This window comes from Borostomias antarcticus (genome assembly GCF_949987555.1).
Source record: "Borostomias antarcticus genome assembly, chromosome: 2".
NCBI classification, from domain to species: Eukaryota; Metazoa; Chordata; class Actinopteri; order Stomiiformes; family Stomiidae; genus Borostomias; species Borostomias antarcticus.
In genome coordinates, this window is record NC_140235.1 from 7558064 (window position 1) to 7575902 (window position 17839).

Here is a 17839-nt window from a genome sequence, read left to right on the forward strand (position 1 = left end):
GGAAAACAAATCTACTTTTTTTTACTCACTTGGCATTGGTCCGAATGATATACTGTATACTGAGGTATGAAGTATATTGAATCTGATATACCGACTAGCCTAATATTTGGAGGACCTGTTCATCAGTTAAGGACAACCTTAATCTAAATGTATGCAAGCAGACCATGAAAACGTGTTTATCTGAGACGAGGCGAGGGGGGGGGGCTTCCAGGTCCAGTGTTCATTTTGAAGAAACCAAATCCACCGGGAAAGAGGGTGGTTGGCTTTTTGAAAGAGGTTATGGTGGCTTTTCAAGGTGGTCTATGACATAATTAAAATAATACATTCAGCTCAGTAGAGAAAATTATCATAGCTTCACATTGTAAAATGTAATGGTAAACAAACAGAAATGTAAAAAAAAAAAAAAAACAAATCTGAGGGGGCACGTGCCCCCTCAAGATCTATAGGCATGAGGCTTCTGATTGGTGTTACATTGACTGACAAACCTGGTTATCCCAGGCTCCCTTGATTTAAACACCTCTGATGAATATAACTAATCTAGATGTTATCGTAGTACCAGATCCATCCACAAAATACCAGATCCATCATTCTAATCATATGTGATGAATTGGAAATTGGTCAGAAAGATGGGACAGACACGACTAAACACTTGAACGGTGCTTAGTCTCTGAAGTGCGTCTGGAGGACTCATCCCTGCCTTGGGAGACCTCAGCATGTTGTGATATTTTGTTTGCATTCCTCTGTGAAATGTTTGCCAGACATACAGTTGGGTATGGATGGAATGAAGTATTAGAACTGGAGCTATTTCTCAACAAAGCACATGTCAAGGCAGAGTTGTTTTTACGACTTGGCAGCTGCTGAAAAGCAACACTGTTGGAGTGTACAGAGCCTGAAGGTCACAGAGCACTTTTTGATGGGACCAACAGTCATTCTGGGACATTCTAGCATGACTTTGTCAAAAAGTAATTGGTGTTAATTTTGGTGTTAATATAACACTTGTTGCTTCTAATTATAATACATCTTCACAAATTATAAAACATTTTCAGTTCGGAATTTGTGAAGATGTATTATAATGCACATGGCCTGTTGTGAAAAGATTATTCTCTTATGGGTCAACAGAATTTTCAACACATACAAATTCCTACCTCCAAAGAGCTCAATATCACTTTTGCAATCCGATCTCTGTGTGTTTGACAGCGTTTGTGAATGTCCCATTATTCCAGCGAACGTCTGATTGATGCAGGAATGTCCGCGGGCTACGGCTCGCCGCATCCTCCAAGGAAACAAGAGTGAACCACAGCGAGTATTGTGTGTCAACACGGGGAGTGTCCTGTCATGTCAGATAGAGTGTCACCCCCCGCCCCCCCATCCCCGGTGCTACTGTGCACACAGACCAGCTCCACTTTCTCTCAGCCCCCTTCCCCAGCAACCCCTCCCCCCTGCGCCCCGCCACCTCTACCGCTATTCTTAAGGGCCCCACCCATCATCAGAAATGAGTCTGGACTACCGTGCCTGCAAACCAAAGACCTTGGTTCTCCCCCCTCTCACACCTATCATCAGGGTTCTCCCCCCTCTCATACCTATCATCAGGGTTCTCCCCCCTCTCACACCTATCATCAGGGTTCTCCCCCCTCTCACACCTATCATCAGGGTTCTCCCCCCTCTCACACCTATCATCAGGGGCTGGCAGGTAGAATGAGTGTTTCCCTCTCTATCTCAATCCCTCTCTATCTCAATCCTCTATCTCAATCCTCTCTATCTCAATCCTCTCTATCTCAATCCTCTCTATCTCAAAGTAGGCTTGGGTGGTTTTCCGGTATTACGGTTTACCGCGTGCTATAAAATCTGGACGGTCTCATCAGCAAAACCGTCTAAAGAATTATGCCGCAATTTCAGAATAAAATATATTTTATTATTTTATTTTACATATATTTTTGTTGTTGGTGGTGGTCGTGTTGTTGTTATCATAATTTAATCGTGTTAACAACACTAGAACAGTTTAGAATGCGCACACCCTCCGCAGCGGTCAGTCAGTCAGACAGTCAGAATTGTAGCCTACCATAGCCGGTAGGCCCTACACAGTATAATAAACAACAACGATGACAATAATAATAATGTTTAGATAAATGTAGCCCAGACCAGAACGGCAGGATGTCTATTTCGGAGGCTCTCTGTTTATTGTCCAACAAACCGTAAAGCCTCTGTCAACCAAGCCCCTCTCGCATATGGCCTATAGGCTACAATAAATGCGCAAAGGAACTAAATTCTATAGGCTATTATTATAAAACTAGGCCTAGAGGCCGCCTATGCATTTGATGGTAAAGAGAAACACCCTACAGTAACGAAATGGCTATTATTATAAAAGTACACTCGCTTTGATTGTTGTTCACATATAGGCTAGGCTATAGACATTTATTTTCGAAGAATAATTGGCTATTCTAAAGCCAAGACAAATGATTCACAAATGCTTGCAATTGCGATCACTTCTGAATATTCTGAAACGGGCTACAACTGCTAGGCTATTTGACAAAGTAGGCTATCCTACCTTTTTTGAAACGCTTCAGTAACAAGACCGCAATGCAACCACTACAACAACATTACAAGTCTAGGCCTACTCTGCAACGTTTCTCATCTAATTAATGATATGTCAAATCAAACTTTATTTGTATAGCGCATTTCATACACAGATTCAACACTACGCAGTCCGCCTACCTGCTGCCATGGATGGGACTGTGTGCAGCACTGACACGAGACGAGCCGTGTGCATTCTTCTGCTTAAAGACAAGTAAAGTCTCCGCAGTCACTGGGTTATTATCGTCTCTGTCTCGTTCCTTGTTTGAATAATAATTTAAGGCTAGACGTTCGCGAGTTTTGTGCAAGCATGCATCAGCATTTGGCATTTCTGTGTAGCCTACTCGAACTGGCTAGCTGGTACCATTTCGAGAATAGGCCGACAGTTCTATTTACTGGCTTGGCCTGCGTGACGGAGGAATATTGCAACTTCGAATCGGGGAGAGACTATGCTCTCTATCTCAATCCCTCTCTATCTCAATCCTTTCTATCTCAATCCTCTCCATCTCAAACCTCTCTATCTCTCTCTATCTCAATCCCTCTCTATCTCAATCCTCTCTATCTCAATCCCTCTCTATCTCAATCCCTCTCTATCTCAATCCCTCTCTATCTCAATCCCTCTCTCTCTCAATCCCTCTCTCTCAATCCCTCTCTCTCAATCCTCTCTATCTCAATCCCTCTCTATCTCAATCCCCCTCTCAATCCCTATCTCTCAATCCCTCTATCTCAATCCCTCTCTATCTCAATCCCTCTCTCTCAATCCCTCTATCTAAATCCCTCTCTATCTCAATCCCTCTTATCTCAATCCCTCTCTATCTCAATCCCTCTATATCTTAATCCCTCTCTCTCAATCCCTCTCTATCTCAATCCTCAATCAATTAGAATCCTAACCAATTTTGAAATCGGGTTGCATCACACAAATAAGGAGAATCTTAACAGATGTTCTTCTCGCAAATCTCAAACAAGCACATGCTACAAGAGTTGAAAATTATAGCTCATCACACACTACAGGATATTGTGCCCAAGGAAGCAACAAACCACTGGTCTCGCTTGTAAAGTAGTGATGTAATAATCTAAATATCAAACATGTTTGATATTATTGGGGCGGCCATGATGGGTCTGCGAGCCAATCAGGAGGTATAAGATTGGATCTGTAAACCCCTCACATTACAAGATAATCTGGGCTGAACATCAGTACCGACCAACGTTCCAGACCAGATTTCTCCTCCGATTGTCCGGAGGGGTGAATCAGGGATGAATCGGCCCTAGTGTGAGCCCAGCGTTAGGCAATCACCATGGTTGGAATGTGTGGAACCTAGGTTCTACAATAGAACGCTCCACACATTGAGGCACAGGGCTGCGCAATATGATGATACTGTATATATTGTGGGACAATAGAGAAATGTCTATCAATAGATATTTCCCTCCATCGTTCCTATCGCTATTTTCACACAGAAGCTGTGTCATCCGGTTTTAGGTTATTCTGCCGCACTGTTCTGTATAAAAGGAACCGCGCCGACGCGGAATGGGGGATTCTTTTGCTGCGTCTTTATGCCCGGAGATCAGAACCGAGGGCTCGTTCAGGCAGAGCGTGAATCTGAATCTAATCACAGCAGATGAGGATATAAATATAGAACCTGTTCGATGTAGCTTAATCTCTGTTGAATGATAATTATGTCCAACAATGATGCTCTGCTGTTGCACAAATATTCTCCCTGCATCAATAGATGTCTTGTTGGCACTCTGCAAGCATTTTTTCATACAGCCTAAATATATCCAAAGCTGCCGCTGCTAATCACTTGCTGACAAAATCTCAGAAAATGTAATTTGGACACTTAAGTGATATAAAATTGGTACAGCTACCAGTTGCGCTTCCGCATAATAGAAAACGAAACGACGGTCAAGTATTGTAACCCTATTTCTGTGAGTGGAGCGAAGCCCCACCAATCATAGCTATAGCTACATCAACTGAAAACAAGTGTGTCTCTAGCCCACTCAGGGGCTGAGTTGTGGGGTCCGTGGCGTGGACAGTGGCGTGGTGGCAAGACTCTGCTCCCTCGCGTCATATTGGGTCTGGGGCTGTGGACCCCTCTCTGGGCTACCCACCTGCCCCCACCGGTGAAGACAAGTGTGTCTCTAGCCCACTCGGGCTGAGTTGTGGGATCCGTGGCGTGGATAGTGGCGTGATGACGAGACTCTGCCCCCTCGGGTCAGAGCTGGTCGTGGACAGTGTACCTCTCTCTGGGCCACCCACCTGCCCCCACTCCCACCAGTGAAGACCCTGTGTCTCTAGCCCACACTTGTTTTGTGCGTTGGGGAGGTGAAATGCCGTATACCGGGAAATACCGTAAACCGTACCGTGTAACTAGATACCGTACCGTACCGTAATGCAAAAATCCATACCGTCTCATCCCGTCATTTCACAATCTGTTAAGATTGCCAAAGTCTTCTAGTGTATCCGAGGCTTAACTCTACTCATTGAATTGCTGAAACTGAACAAGGAACCACTGTCTATCTAAGCCTGTTGCTGCCCTCCTGTGGCCGAAAACGGTAAATGCTCTTGTGGTAGCAACATAGAACTGCAGGTCAACAACGGGGCAGAGGCAGAGAGTAAGCCAGGGAGGGACTGCAAATGGATATTTGCTATCCTAAGTGCGCTGGCTTACAGCCACGCACAAAAATATTTAAAAAAATATATGCATCTGCGGCCAATGCGCAGCCGTTGATCTTCTCCTAAGCTGAAGCTTTCAGCGAGCAGACTGAGGTTCAGCAAAGCCTGTGCCCTGTGGGGCTTCGCTCTGCTCATAGAACTAGAGTTACAATACGTAACTGTCGTTCTATTTAGTGGAGCTCCGCCCCACAGGGCTTGCCCCTTATTGGCATAAGCGGAGCGACACGACTGCACCATACATTCTTGCTGACCCCGAAAAAAATGGCCAGAGAGGCCAAGGGCCAGGGCTCAAAGGTAACATGACCACACCGAAGGTTGGCATCGCCCAGGCACCAGCCCAACCCGCCACACTCGGCTGACACACCAGCAGAAGGCAGGATAGGGTATGGGGGGGGGGGGAGATGGACTGGGAGCGGAGTTACAGGTTACGCACAGTAACAGGTTACGGCACAGTTACAGGTTACGCACAGTAACAGGTTACGCACAGTTACAGGTTACGCACAGTAACAGGTTACGCACAGTAACATACCCAGCCAGACCACAACCCCATCCCTACCAAGGCAAGGCAAGTTTATTTGTACTGTATAGCACATTTCAGCAACAAGGCTGTGCTTTACATGAGACATTAAAAGCATCAAGACAAAGTGCTTGATAGTGCCAAGGGACAGAGACAGACCGTAGTTCACCAGTAACTCTGGAAAAGAGAGACCGGTTACGCTAACAGCCCCAGGCAGAGGGCAGCCTGCTGTCTCATAAGACATGGTGATGCCCTCACATATCCCCTCAGAGAGACGCTGTTTGGACAGTGGCAAACCCACCTTCCCAGGACTGTGACAAGCCGACAGTTAGGAAACCAAACTGCAGCCGTGAGCGCGACTGTTCCAGCGCACACACAGGGCACAACAGGTGCAAATAAGCACCTTCCTCGGTCACATGAGGTGGAGGATAGAAAGCTCGCAGTTCCAAATCCTGTGCGCTGAATGCGCTCTGAACCACTTTTGGAACGAAAGAAGGGTCCGGTCATAATATAGCCTTAGTCACATCACCAGGGATGAGAAAAACCATCTGTGGGCACAAATCCCTGACTCGCTTGCCGATTCCAAGAAGAGGAGGAAAGTGGTCTTGATCAAAAGCCACTTGAGAGAAGACTGCTCCATTGGCTCGAACCGAGCTCCGCAGAGTGCGTTCAGAACCAGGAGCAGATCCCATATAGGAGCCTTATGCATGGCACCGCACTCCAGCCAAAAAACCCTTGACGACGGAATGCCCATAAACCGGTAGTCCTTGCAAAACCCTCATGATGCACTGAAATAGCGCATGCATACACTTTAATGGATGACGCGAAACCCCTCTCACGATCAACCAAGAATAGACAATGACATGACAAACTGATGTTTGAAGTTGCTCTATTTCCATTGACTACTTAAGCTTTCCTAGTTAAGGTTTGAAATGTTTTTTGTCTTGTCTTGCTGATTGTAGGTTGAGTGCAGGTGTGCTTAATCGGAGACAATGCCGGTGTCAATTTTGCCGGTTGTAGTCCTAGGGTTTGTCATTTTGGGCAGGGTTGCCAACAGTGATGTCTCTGATTGGTAGAGCTCGCTGTTACCATGGAATGAGATGTTGCTGTTGCACTTTAGGATTGCGGGTAGTGTATTTCTTCTTCACTGACAGCAATAGCTTACATGAGGATAGAATTCAGAATACTGTCAAAAATACAGTTTGTGTGATAAAATTCTGAAAAATGTCACATCTACCTTGCCATGAAAATATTGTCATTATTTGAGATGTATTAATTAATTAAATTAATTAATAATGTAATTAATGTGCAGTAGCTGCATACAGTACTGTTTACAGTAAAACATTTTGATGCACTGTGTGCTCAGGTTTTAATATTTAAAAAAATCTGGATCAGACTCTGGTTCATTGAGGATAGGAGTGTAGCAAACATGGTGTCAATTTAACCAAAATGGGGGAAATAGGTTTAATTAGTCTAACAATTTTTGAGAAAAACAGTGATGGACTTTATAATTCCTGCCAGCTTGAAGCATATGCACGTTTCTGCTCACTTGGACCAACATTGTGGTGGTGGTTGCGAATTGATAGCACATATCGCTGATTTGTTATGAATTTTCTAAGTTTTAAACTTAAGACAGTTGCTGTAGCGCCACCATCAGGACTGTTAGCCCACAATGCCAGTTGAGAATTTTTAGCATAGGACTGGACCTTTGTGCACCGTTTGGTGTTTTTTCCATGAATAGGAATGCAGATTTCTGAAGAAGAAGAATATTGGCAAATGCAAGAGTGACCGACAGTTGAGCTACCTGCCCCCTAAAAAGTGTCCTTCAACGATAACGAAAGCAGGCATGACAACGCAGACTATGTATCGGCAGTCAGCATGGGCATGTGGCCTACACATGGCTACTAAGCTAACCCACATCTCAGAGTGAATTATTCATAGTCAATTAGGCCTGAGAGGCAGTGCCTGTCTTAACAGCAAAAGTGCATTTCAATGATTCATGCGGCATGAACCACATAGAACCCTAATTGTTGTTTACCGCTCACGTCTCCCACCACATGTTATTTTTATGCTGTCATGATTACTCCCAACTCCGCTTGGAGTGCCTGGGAAATGAACTCCATTATAGGTCATAAGACCTTACTTCTGTTGATTACCAAGTGAAACATTTTCAGACTCATTTTCTGCCTATGGGCTATAATTCGTGTCCAGTATGTGTGCTTCTGTCTGGAAGTGCAGGTTGGAGTAGAGTACTTGAGGAGGAAGAGTCGTGGGCCTCAAGACGTTAGGCCACATGACCCAGCTGTGTTGCTGTTACACAATCTTGTGGGAATACTGCTTAATGACTTTGGTGTTTGGGGCTTGAAGATGCTGTACTGACACCTGTGATGCAGCAAGGCTGCTCAGGTTGACTCATAATATACCCTACTTATCTCAGTTTATCTCTGGGAAGATTGGAGAAGACTCATGCTAGTGTGTTGACAAGTGCTCAAAGCAGTATTACTCTTAGTGTGTGTGTGTGACCGGGCATACGAGGTCACCACTAACGTGTTCTGACATGCTGTGAAAGTGCAGTCCAATTTCATATGTGACAGCCCCCCCTGATGAAAATAAGGTTTTAAAAATAGCAGAGCACTGGGAAATCTCTCCTGGAAAATCTCTCTGTAAAGCCAATGCCCCCAACTTACCTCCCTCAATGGCAGATTATCACTGAGTATTATGTCGCAGGATCTTCTCACTTTCGGTCATGTCTTGCACTGATAGACTTCAGCATCCACACCCATACATGTTCTCACACACACATGAACACACACACACAAACACACACACCTCACACTTGTAACTCACTTTGCAATTTGTGGCTCAGGCGGTGGATTTAACAAACTCTTGGTTGATGTGACATCTTGCGCTCCATTCTGGGAAAGAATACAGTGTGGTGAACAGTGGAGGCTGGTGACTCAAGCCCTTGGGGAGGACAGGAGGGTGTGTTATAGTCTATGTATCAGACATGCTGTCCCATCTTGTGTGACAGTCAAGAATGAGCTTAATTTCTTTGCCAAGTTCTTCTTCAACATATGCTTGAAGTTTGTTATTGTTGACACCAGACTTCTTCAAATGCGCAATCTTTCTGACCTGAGAGTGAAAGATGTAGGAAGAATAGGAATGATAATATAATCAAAACAAATGTATTAATTTAATAACTAGGCATAGGGCCTTATAGCCTAATTCGTTTGCAATTAGACTAAATAATCACCTTATCCACAGTCTCCAGTAAGGCAACTCTTGTTCGATGTGCACAGTGGTCAACATCGGGGGAATCCTCTTCTTCCTCATCCTCTTCTTCGCTATCATCATAGTCAGGCACACCTTCTACACACCTATAACGGACATCCATCACCGGCAGGTGAATTGCATGTGCATAGCACAGCTGATGCTCTGGGAGGAGCAGTTTTCTGTGTTTCACCATTACTGATGCCCCATCCATGGTGGCACACACGGTATGCTCGTCCAAGTTGAGGGTGTAAACACCGAGTTGGTTATTAATCAACTCAACGATTCGAACGGCAGTCATACTCCCTTCGATTCGAAATACCCAGATTCCAATGTTCACTTTCGGAATGGAGATATATGTTCATGAATCGTGTGTTTTGCACCGACGTGTATTCGTCCATGGTAAGGGAGAAGGGAGTACCCGTTTTCACTATCACGTCAAACGCATCCGCAAGCTTACTCTGCTGTTGCACGGCATGAGATAGAACCATGTTGGAGATGCCTGAGTGGTGCTTGGGCACGTTATAGCCGTCTTTACGCAGGGCACACACTAGAACTAATGTAGGCGCTAGAACTAATGGCATTGAAAGAGAAGCCATCTAAGGCTGCAACTCGGAAAGCATTTCTTCTACGGTTCTTTTGGGCTCAAAGAAAGAGTGGATTTTGGGTGTTTTCGATGATGGCTCGCCGCCGTCGTCCCCTCCCGGCCTAGATGTGGCTGTGTAAATGCTGGAGCAAGCCTCTCGTTGAACCCACAGCACACTTGATAATCTTCTTGCAGGTTTTGCATTTTGCTTCTGTGTTGTTTAGTTTGACGAAATCCTTCCATGCTGCCGATCCCGCTGCCATGTTTGCGTCGACAATGCAGCACGTGGTCTACTGAACCCAACCAGTGCTTCTTTTTCTCCAAATCCACGCAGACCTTATAGCCTACAGGCAGTTCGTATGCCTGTCTATCTAAATAAGAAAATACATTTTGCACAATATATTGAGTATGCATTAATAGTTTAGGCTACTCCTGTAAGGCAACATAGTTATAAAAAGTTAACAAATACCCCCTCTAAATCAAAAGGAAACCTGGGGACCTGTTGCTTGTTCCCGGTACTAAAAGGACTGAAGATTTCCTGGGAATCCGAGGATCCCGATAAGCAACCCTACTGCTAACGTTACAGCAAGCTAACTGCTGTTGGCTAACGCAAGTAGCTAACTACTGTAGCTGCTTGATAAAATAAAGGGAAACGTTAATCTGAATCAGAAAAAAATGAAATTTGGACAGCTTCCTCTGCCACCAGTTTCCAAATACATTTTTTAAAATTATCTGTAGTTATACTGTAGTTAGTAGTTAGTTACCAGTAGTTCACAATTTGCACATTGTATGAAGAATCTTTCTTCTTTTATTCATTTATTTTTTATATCTTTTTTTGGCATTGGTGCTTTAGGACAGTGTAGAGTGACAGGAAAGGTGAGAGAGAGAGGGGGGAGGACATGCAGCACAGGGACCAGGCCAGATTCAAAGCTGGGCCGCTGCGATAAGGATTAACCTTAATGTCGTACGCGCCTTAACCGATGAGCCACCCCTGTATGAATCTTTTTATCTCAATCATGCATATCCCATGACCCTCCCTCTACAGTGTATCTGGAAAGTATTCATATCCCTTCACTTTTTCCACATTTTGTTGTTACAGCCTTATTCCAAAATGGATAAAATCTTTGTTTTCCCTCAATTCTACACACAATACCCCATAATGACAATGTGAAAAAAGTATTTTTTAAATTTTTTATTACATTTTTGCAAATTTATTAAAAATTAAACACTCATCACGTGCATATGTACTCACACCCTTTACTCAATACTTTGTTGAAGCACCTTTGGCAGCAATTACAGCCTCAAGTCTTCTTGAGTATGACGCTGCAAGCTTGGCACACCTATTTTGGGCAGTTTCTCCCATTCTTCTTTGCAGATCCTCTCAAGCTTAATCGGGTTGGATGAGGAGTGTCGGTGTACAGCCATTTTCAGATCTCTCCAGAGATGTTCAATCAGGTTCAAGTCTGAGATCTGGCTGGGTCACTCACTTATTTGAAGGGGTTCTTTTTAAATTTGTATTATTGAATACTTTTTCTTCAAATGTTTGTGGCGGACCCTCCTCCCTGTCCCCTATGGACGAGTCTCCTCTGGCAGTGAGGCACCGGGGATAAACGGCACACTCACTACGCCCTGAAAAACCAAACCGGCAAATTCAGCCTTCAGCAATGGCTCCCATGGGGTATAATAAAACAACACTGCTCAGGTTAAGATGGTCATTGCTGGTCAAATTCTAGACAAGGCTGTCGGACTGGTCGCTCGTGCCCCTTTGGTCTGTGGAGAAAGTCATGAATTTGATTTAGATCTAATCACCAAACAAAATGTTGCTCATTTGAACACAGTGAAACAAAACAGTTGGATGTTAGCAATTGCAGTTATAATTCGATAACTCGATGAAGTGTGTCACACCAAGTAATCCTGTTCCGTCAGTGTTTCCACTAGCTTTTATTTGGGATTTGAAAGTAACCTCAAAGAAATGATGTTCACAGAGACCAACATTTTCCACTGTAACCATTAAGCTCAAACTCTTCCCAACACCAGCAGCAACGGGTGCGAGGATATACACATTCGTGGAGGAGCATTTATATGAGTGTTGTTCACCATATTCCATTACTGTACCTTCTTTTGAAATCATTGAAGGAAATTGTACAAGTGTGCACAACAATAGATGCTAAAATGGATTAATGTCATTGGTTTCATAGTTGTCCTGAGTTGAACCCTGTGATGTTTTTGAACATGAATGTGTTCATCTCCTTTAGTGAAGGCTGTCTGTGTGTTTGCATTTTCTCATGTGTTTAAACACACAACTGTTTTTTTGTGTACCTCTCTGTCTATCAAGGTGTGTTTGGGTCTGTGTGCACGCACTGTTTGAATTACCCTAGGCCTACTGTGCGTGCGTGTGTGTGTACGCCGACTGGCCAGACTGCCAGCCACTATCTTTTTATTTACTTTTGATGGTTGACAGCTTTGACACCTGTGGAGTTGTTATGGGAGGCCTGTGTGTGGAGGGGTAGCCAGAGGCTAAACTATTTTAGCATGGGTAATCCACACCATCCTAAACCATCATGGCCACTGAAATGCACACTGTCAACAATATCTATTGTCTGGAGAAGTAAGGCAGAGTGTGCTCTGCTCTATCACTGTTCATAAGTGCAGGGAACATAACATCTTAAGTATACATGCAAGTATTAAGTTCATGAGTTCTCTCTACTATGGAATTTTCAGTTGTCATGCTTCACTATATACAGTAGTTTTGTTCTCTCTATATACTGAGGAGTATTGAGAAGTGTACTGAAGTATCTAGCGTGTTCATCGGGCTCAGAGAACGGTTAGTCAGATTCAGTACGTTATCTCATTGATGACTCAACAGATCACAATGACTCCATCTGCAGTCAGACTATGAGTATACACGTGTTTGTGCATCTGTTTCTGTGTGTGTGTGTGTGTGTGTGTGTGTGTGTGTGTGTGTGTGTGTGTGTGTGTGTGTGTGTGTGTGTGTGTGTGACTAGCTGAGATTACCAAACGGCCCCCTTGGTCAGAGGTGATGACTTCATCTTTGCTCTAACAGCTGGGTCTACTGACACTGTGTTTATTGAAAGGATTAGATACAAAGATGCATACATACATACATTCATACACACACACATACATACATGGCATATACTGTATAAAACACACACACACACAGAAATGTTCTGAGCTGCTCTGCTGTCATAAGACCTAGCATCTAAGCTTTGTAGACTGGCTTCCAAGCTATATGTAGAATTATTATAATGTGATGGGTTAATCACACCTATGCTCTGACCGTCTACTGACAAGTGTATTTGTCCCCTGACAGGTGGACTTTTGGGAATAGAGAAGCGAGCCTACAAGAACATATAGCTTCCCTGAGGTTGCCAAGCGGTGGGTTGCCAGAATGAGGCTTTGACAGAAACCCCCTTTCCGTGGCATCACTGTCTCCCAGGCAGTGCCAACATACCGGGCAGCGGATGGTGTTCACTATACACTCTACAGAGGAGCACTGAGGTCCTCTCAGCTCACCTCTTCCTCCTCATCAATCAGCCCAAACAAGAGAGTCGCCAGAGTGATGAGCTTTCACAGTCGCCCAGGTAAGAGACCTGACAACAGTGCTACTCTGACCTTTACCTACTTCCTGCGAGTGGGATATTGTGAACACTGAACAGTATGTTGCTTATTTATTTATCCATTTATTTACAGTATTTTACAGTGCATCCGGAAAGTACTCACACCCATTCACTTTTTCCACATTTTATGTTACAGCTTTATTCCAAAATGAATTAAATTCTTATTTTTTTCTCTTTTTTTTTTTTTTTTACAGTCTACACACAATACCCCATAATGACAAAGTGAAAAACTTTTATTTTTTTTGCAAATGTGTTCAAAATAAAAAACTGAAAAATATCACAAGTACATAGAGTAGGTATTCGCACCCTTTGTTGAGGCACCTTTGGCAACGATTACAGCCTCAAGTCTTCTTGGGTATGACGCTGCAAGCCTGGCACATCTGTATTTGTATTTCTCCCATTCTTCTCTACAGATTCTGTCTCAAGGCTGTAACATAACAACATGTGGAAAGGGGGAAGGGGTGTGAGTACTTACTGGATGGATTGTATCTTGAGTCTTAAAAATGTCATATCCTTTATGCCTTTTCCAAAGTGTCCTATGTTTGCTTATGGAGAATTCTGGTATGAGCCAGTATATTTGGGAAAGGTTGTTCTTAATCTTGGCATTCTAGGTGACAGGCGTTCAGATCAGTGTAATAGCCAGATGAATCCATAAATGATTCTCACAGGAAGAATGGCAGCTTTTCGTGTGCATTTCCCCTCTCATATGAAATAATGTCAATACTATTTCAGACATACATACCTTTGATCACCTTTGACCGACCGTCTTATGACTATTGATGGTGGCGCTAACTCCAGTAGCGCTGACATTCCAACAGATTTACAGTGTAGGTCTGTAGTTTTTGTATTGAATTTGAATTGAGTTGAATTGAGTTTATTCTAGAACTCCAGGTTTCCTTTGAAGGCCAGATCCTGTCTAGGTTTACACTACAGTCTGAGGGCAGGAATGGAGGGAATGAACTTGGGCTGCATTACCCTCTTCAGATCCTCCTCCGTTGCCAAAACGAGATGGAGAAACGGCAGAGCGACACTGCAAACACAATCGTGCTAGTTAGACCAAAACTCCATTTAGTTTGATTGGAGACATAATGATTGAGTTGACTACATTGAGTAGAGCAAAAAGCATGTGTTTGAATCTGGAACAGAATTTCTAATGGAAAAGTCAATCAAGTTCAATCTCCCTAAGGAAGAATCAGTGAAACAGATCTGGTTCTGATCTGGTAGACCGTGTTTGTTTTAATGTTCGCAGCTATTCATGGCAACAGAAGCTCCTATTCTCTACCCCTTATGTGTGCAATGATTACTTAATGCAGGATTTATGAGAGAGAGAGAGAGAGAGACTGAGTTTTTGTGTCTCTGTCTCTTACAAGCGACAAAAGGTAGCGCCCTTTTCACAATTCTGTTTTATTTGTTCCCATTTTCTGTTTTTAGGGGTTGGGCAGCTCAGCTAATTGCTAATATTCGGAATCTGAATCTTCCTAGGAAGTCTAACTTGACATACAGTGCATGAAAAATTACCAAACAGCCCTATGCCAAAAGTCCTCAACTGGCATTGTGGGATAATAGTCCTGATGGTGGTGTTACAGCAACCGTCTACATTTTAAAACTTTAAAATATCATAAATCATCGTACGTGCTATCACTTTGCAACCACCAACAACATGTAGGCCCAAGTGAGCAGAAACCTCCATATGCTTTGAGCTGGCAGGAATTATAAAGTCCAATACTCATTTTTTGTATGTATCTCCTCACAATGAACAAATTTGCCTCAAGAACCTATAACGTCCGGTTATGTAGATTTTCAGCTATTTTGCATTTTTTGAAAAAACGCTTAAAATCTATCTCCTCCTAGAAAGTTTCACCAATTCACATGAAGCTCGGTAGACATTATCTAAGGATCAATATCTAAAGTTCCATCTTGGCATATTTTTGAAAAGTTAAATAAAACAGGAACTATGAGCCAATGAAGATTGCAGAGGGCATGGCTTTGCATGGCTTTTCACGTATCATTTCTGAAGGGTTATACAGAACACGATGAAACTTTGCACGCATGTCCGCACCTTTAACCCAATGCTAGCCATGCATTATTGGCACGATCAAACCCAATGGGGGCGCTAGAGAGCTCATTTCCCGTTTTGGCCTTACCGCCAAGCCGATTCTTCGGAAACTTAATACAGTTTTACCACAGCATAATGTAAGGTACCTTGAGAAATATGAAGCAGATTGGCCACAGGGTGGTGCTATAACAAGCCAAAAATGCTTAAAAATGGCTAAAACACAATCGATTGCTGTAGCGCCCCCTGTGGCCGGATGGGGCTCATCTTGCTTGTAAGGGTAGGCCATGGCATGCTCTATAATTTACGTATCGGATGCAAAATTGTCAGATTAAATTATAATGGTGACATAAGTGTTTTTGTGCAACAACACCCCCTTGCGCTTCCATTGTATTTTCATTGACATCAATGGCTAGTGGTTGCTCAATGGTAACTCAAATGTGGCTATGGCATGTTTCGCTTGTTGGCTTTGAGGCGGAATGGCTTGGCCCTGTTCATTGCTGCTTGCAGCTGTATTGATTTTTACATTTGCACTTATTATTCCCCATCCCATTGTTTGTAGACCAGAGAATGAGGCTCAGGGTTTGTCTGCACACACTCGCTCGCTCGCTCCTCCACTTGATCTGTCCCAGAGCCAGAAGGGTTGGGTAAGCTTGTTTCTGGAAGCTAAGCCAAGTTACCAGCAGTAGTTGCAGCAATAATAGTATAAATAGTAGGCTAGTGGATTACAAATGGCACAGTGAGAGCAGGGCTAGGCCGGTCTAGGCTAATCAAAGAAGATGTATTTATTTCATTTCTGCTTTATTATATATGACAGTGAAGGTTATAGACAGGAAATGCAGGAGAGAGAGAGGGGGGGAGGGGTGGGGGGGACATGCAGCACATGGCCCGGGCCGGATTCGAACCCAGGCCGCTGCGGTAAGGACAAGCCTCTGCGGTACGCGCCTTAACCCGCTGAGCCACTGGTGAGGCCCCTAATCAAAGCATCTTAATGCTTTATTAATTGTGTCACTTCTGCCAGCACATTGCTGAATGGATGCTACAGTATAATCCCTTCCCTGTACACGTGCCTCTTCTCATCTCCCTTTAACCACTGATCTGACAGGTCAGTGAGTGGCCTAAGCTGCAGGAGGTGGAGGTTTGGCATGAGAGGTAGGTTGTATCAATAAGTTTTTATACCAGCAAAAACGGGCAAGAGGAGCATGGAATGTGAATAATCAAGAATGACATACAAACTATGATAACATACAAACTATGATAAATTATGAACAGTATTGGTCTCTACCACCTTAGTTGGGTATGTCCAACTACCCATCGCATGTCCATCGCAGAGTAGGCCTAGTCGTCACAAAGGAAAGGAAATGAAGAAACAATAACAACGTGCGCAGTGATCCACGATTCCTTCTTGGCTGGGCAGAGAGGGAGCTGTCTTGATCCACGATTCCTTCTTCCTGTCTTGGGTGACATTATGAAGCCTGTACAGGATCTTATATCCTCACTGAAGCTAATGCAATTGGCCCCCCTGCTCTGTGTTGGGTCTCACAGTGGGGAGTCTTCAGTATGGATACATCTGTGTTAATGCATAGGGTTTAACAAGGAAGAGCATGTTTTTCTGCCTCACTTAGTTATTGGTGACGTTAGACATCTGCTCTGACCGACTCCCTTTATGACTCTGCTCATCTTAGATCAACAAGTAGCAGTCTTGTCTCTACCTGTTCATATGTGTACTGTATGTCTGTTGCCGACATATCTTGCACATTTTAAGTGTTAGCTCTCTCTCTCTCTCTCAGCTGTTCTTTGCTCTCTTTCTCTGGGCCTGTTTCTGACTGTCTTAGGTATTTGTGCTGCACAGGCTTCCCTGGGTAAAGTAAACAGCAGAGCCCAGTTGGATGGTTAGTTGGATGATCAGAACAGGATGGATGATCAGTACACAACAATCATTCAGGATATTCCATGTACAGTAGAGATGCACTAATCCACTTTTTTTCAGTTCCGATCTGGTTCCGATACCAGGATTTGGATATCTGCCGATACCAATCCGATATCGATACCAGCTGTCTTTTTTCTTTTTTTATTTATCATTCCATCCCATCAACTTAATTATTATCATTAACATACACTTTATACACTTTGCACACACCATATTCTTACTGTATTGCTACTGTACAGTCCTGCATTTAACTGTTTTTCTTATTAGGATATTTTGTATCTTGTTGAGGAGCCAAAACATAATTTTACTCATCAATTTTACTCAGCATATGGCTACTTGACTTGTATATTGGATGTAGGCCTAACAAAGAATCTTGAATCCTATTTAGTCTATATATGGGTCAGTGACAAATAAGGGTGGGAAAGCTGAAAAAAAAATTGGGGTAAATACTGTTTTAAAAGCATGCATCAGGTGTGTTAATATGTGGATTTTGTATTTATGTTGGTTTTATGTCATTTGAAATTACATTTGCACATTTTTTTTTCAAAAAGTAAGACCAAATGCGCCTGAAAATGTCAAGTGGTGTAACCAGAGAAAAGT

General features: G+C 43.4%; 1 protein-coding gene across 1 annotated transcript in view; it reads left to right on the forward strand.

Annotated features, from left to right (window-relative positions):
* The first annotated feature begins 13143 nt into the window (after nt 1–13143).
* Nucleotides 13144–17839, forward strand: part of hdac4 (histone deacetylase 4) — a 165195-nt gene continuing 160499 nt past the window's right edge. The window contains exon 1 of the mRNA XM_084456089.1: nt 13144–13220. Within this exon, the coding sequence (XP_084312215.1) occupies nt 13199–13220 (22 nt within the window). The 5' untranslated portion in view covers nt 13144–13198. The remainder of the gene's footprint in view (nt 13221–17839) is intronic.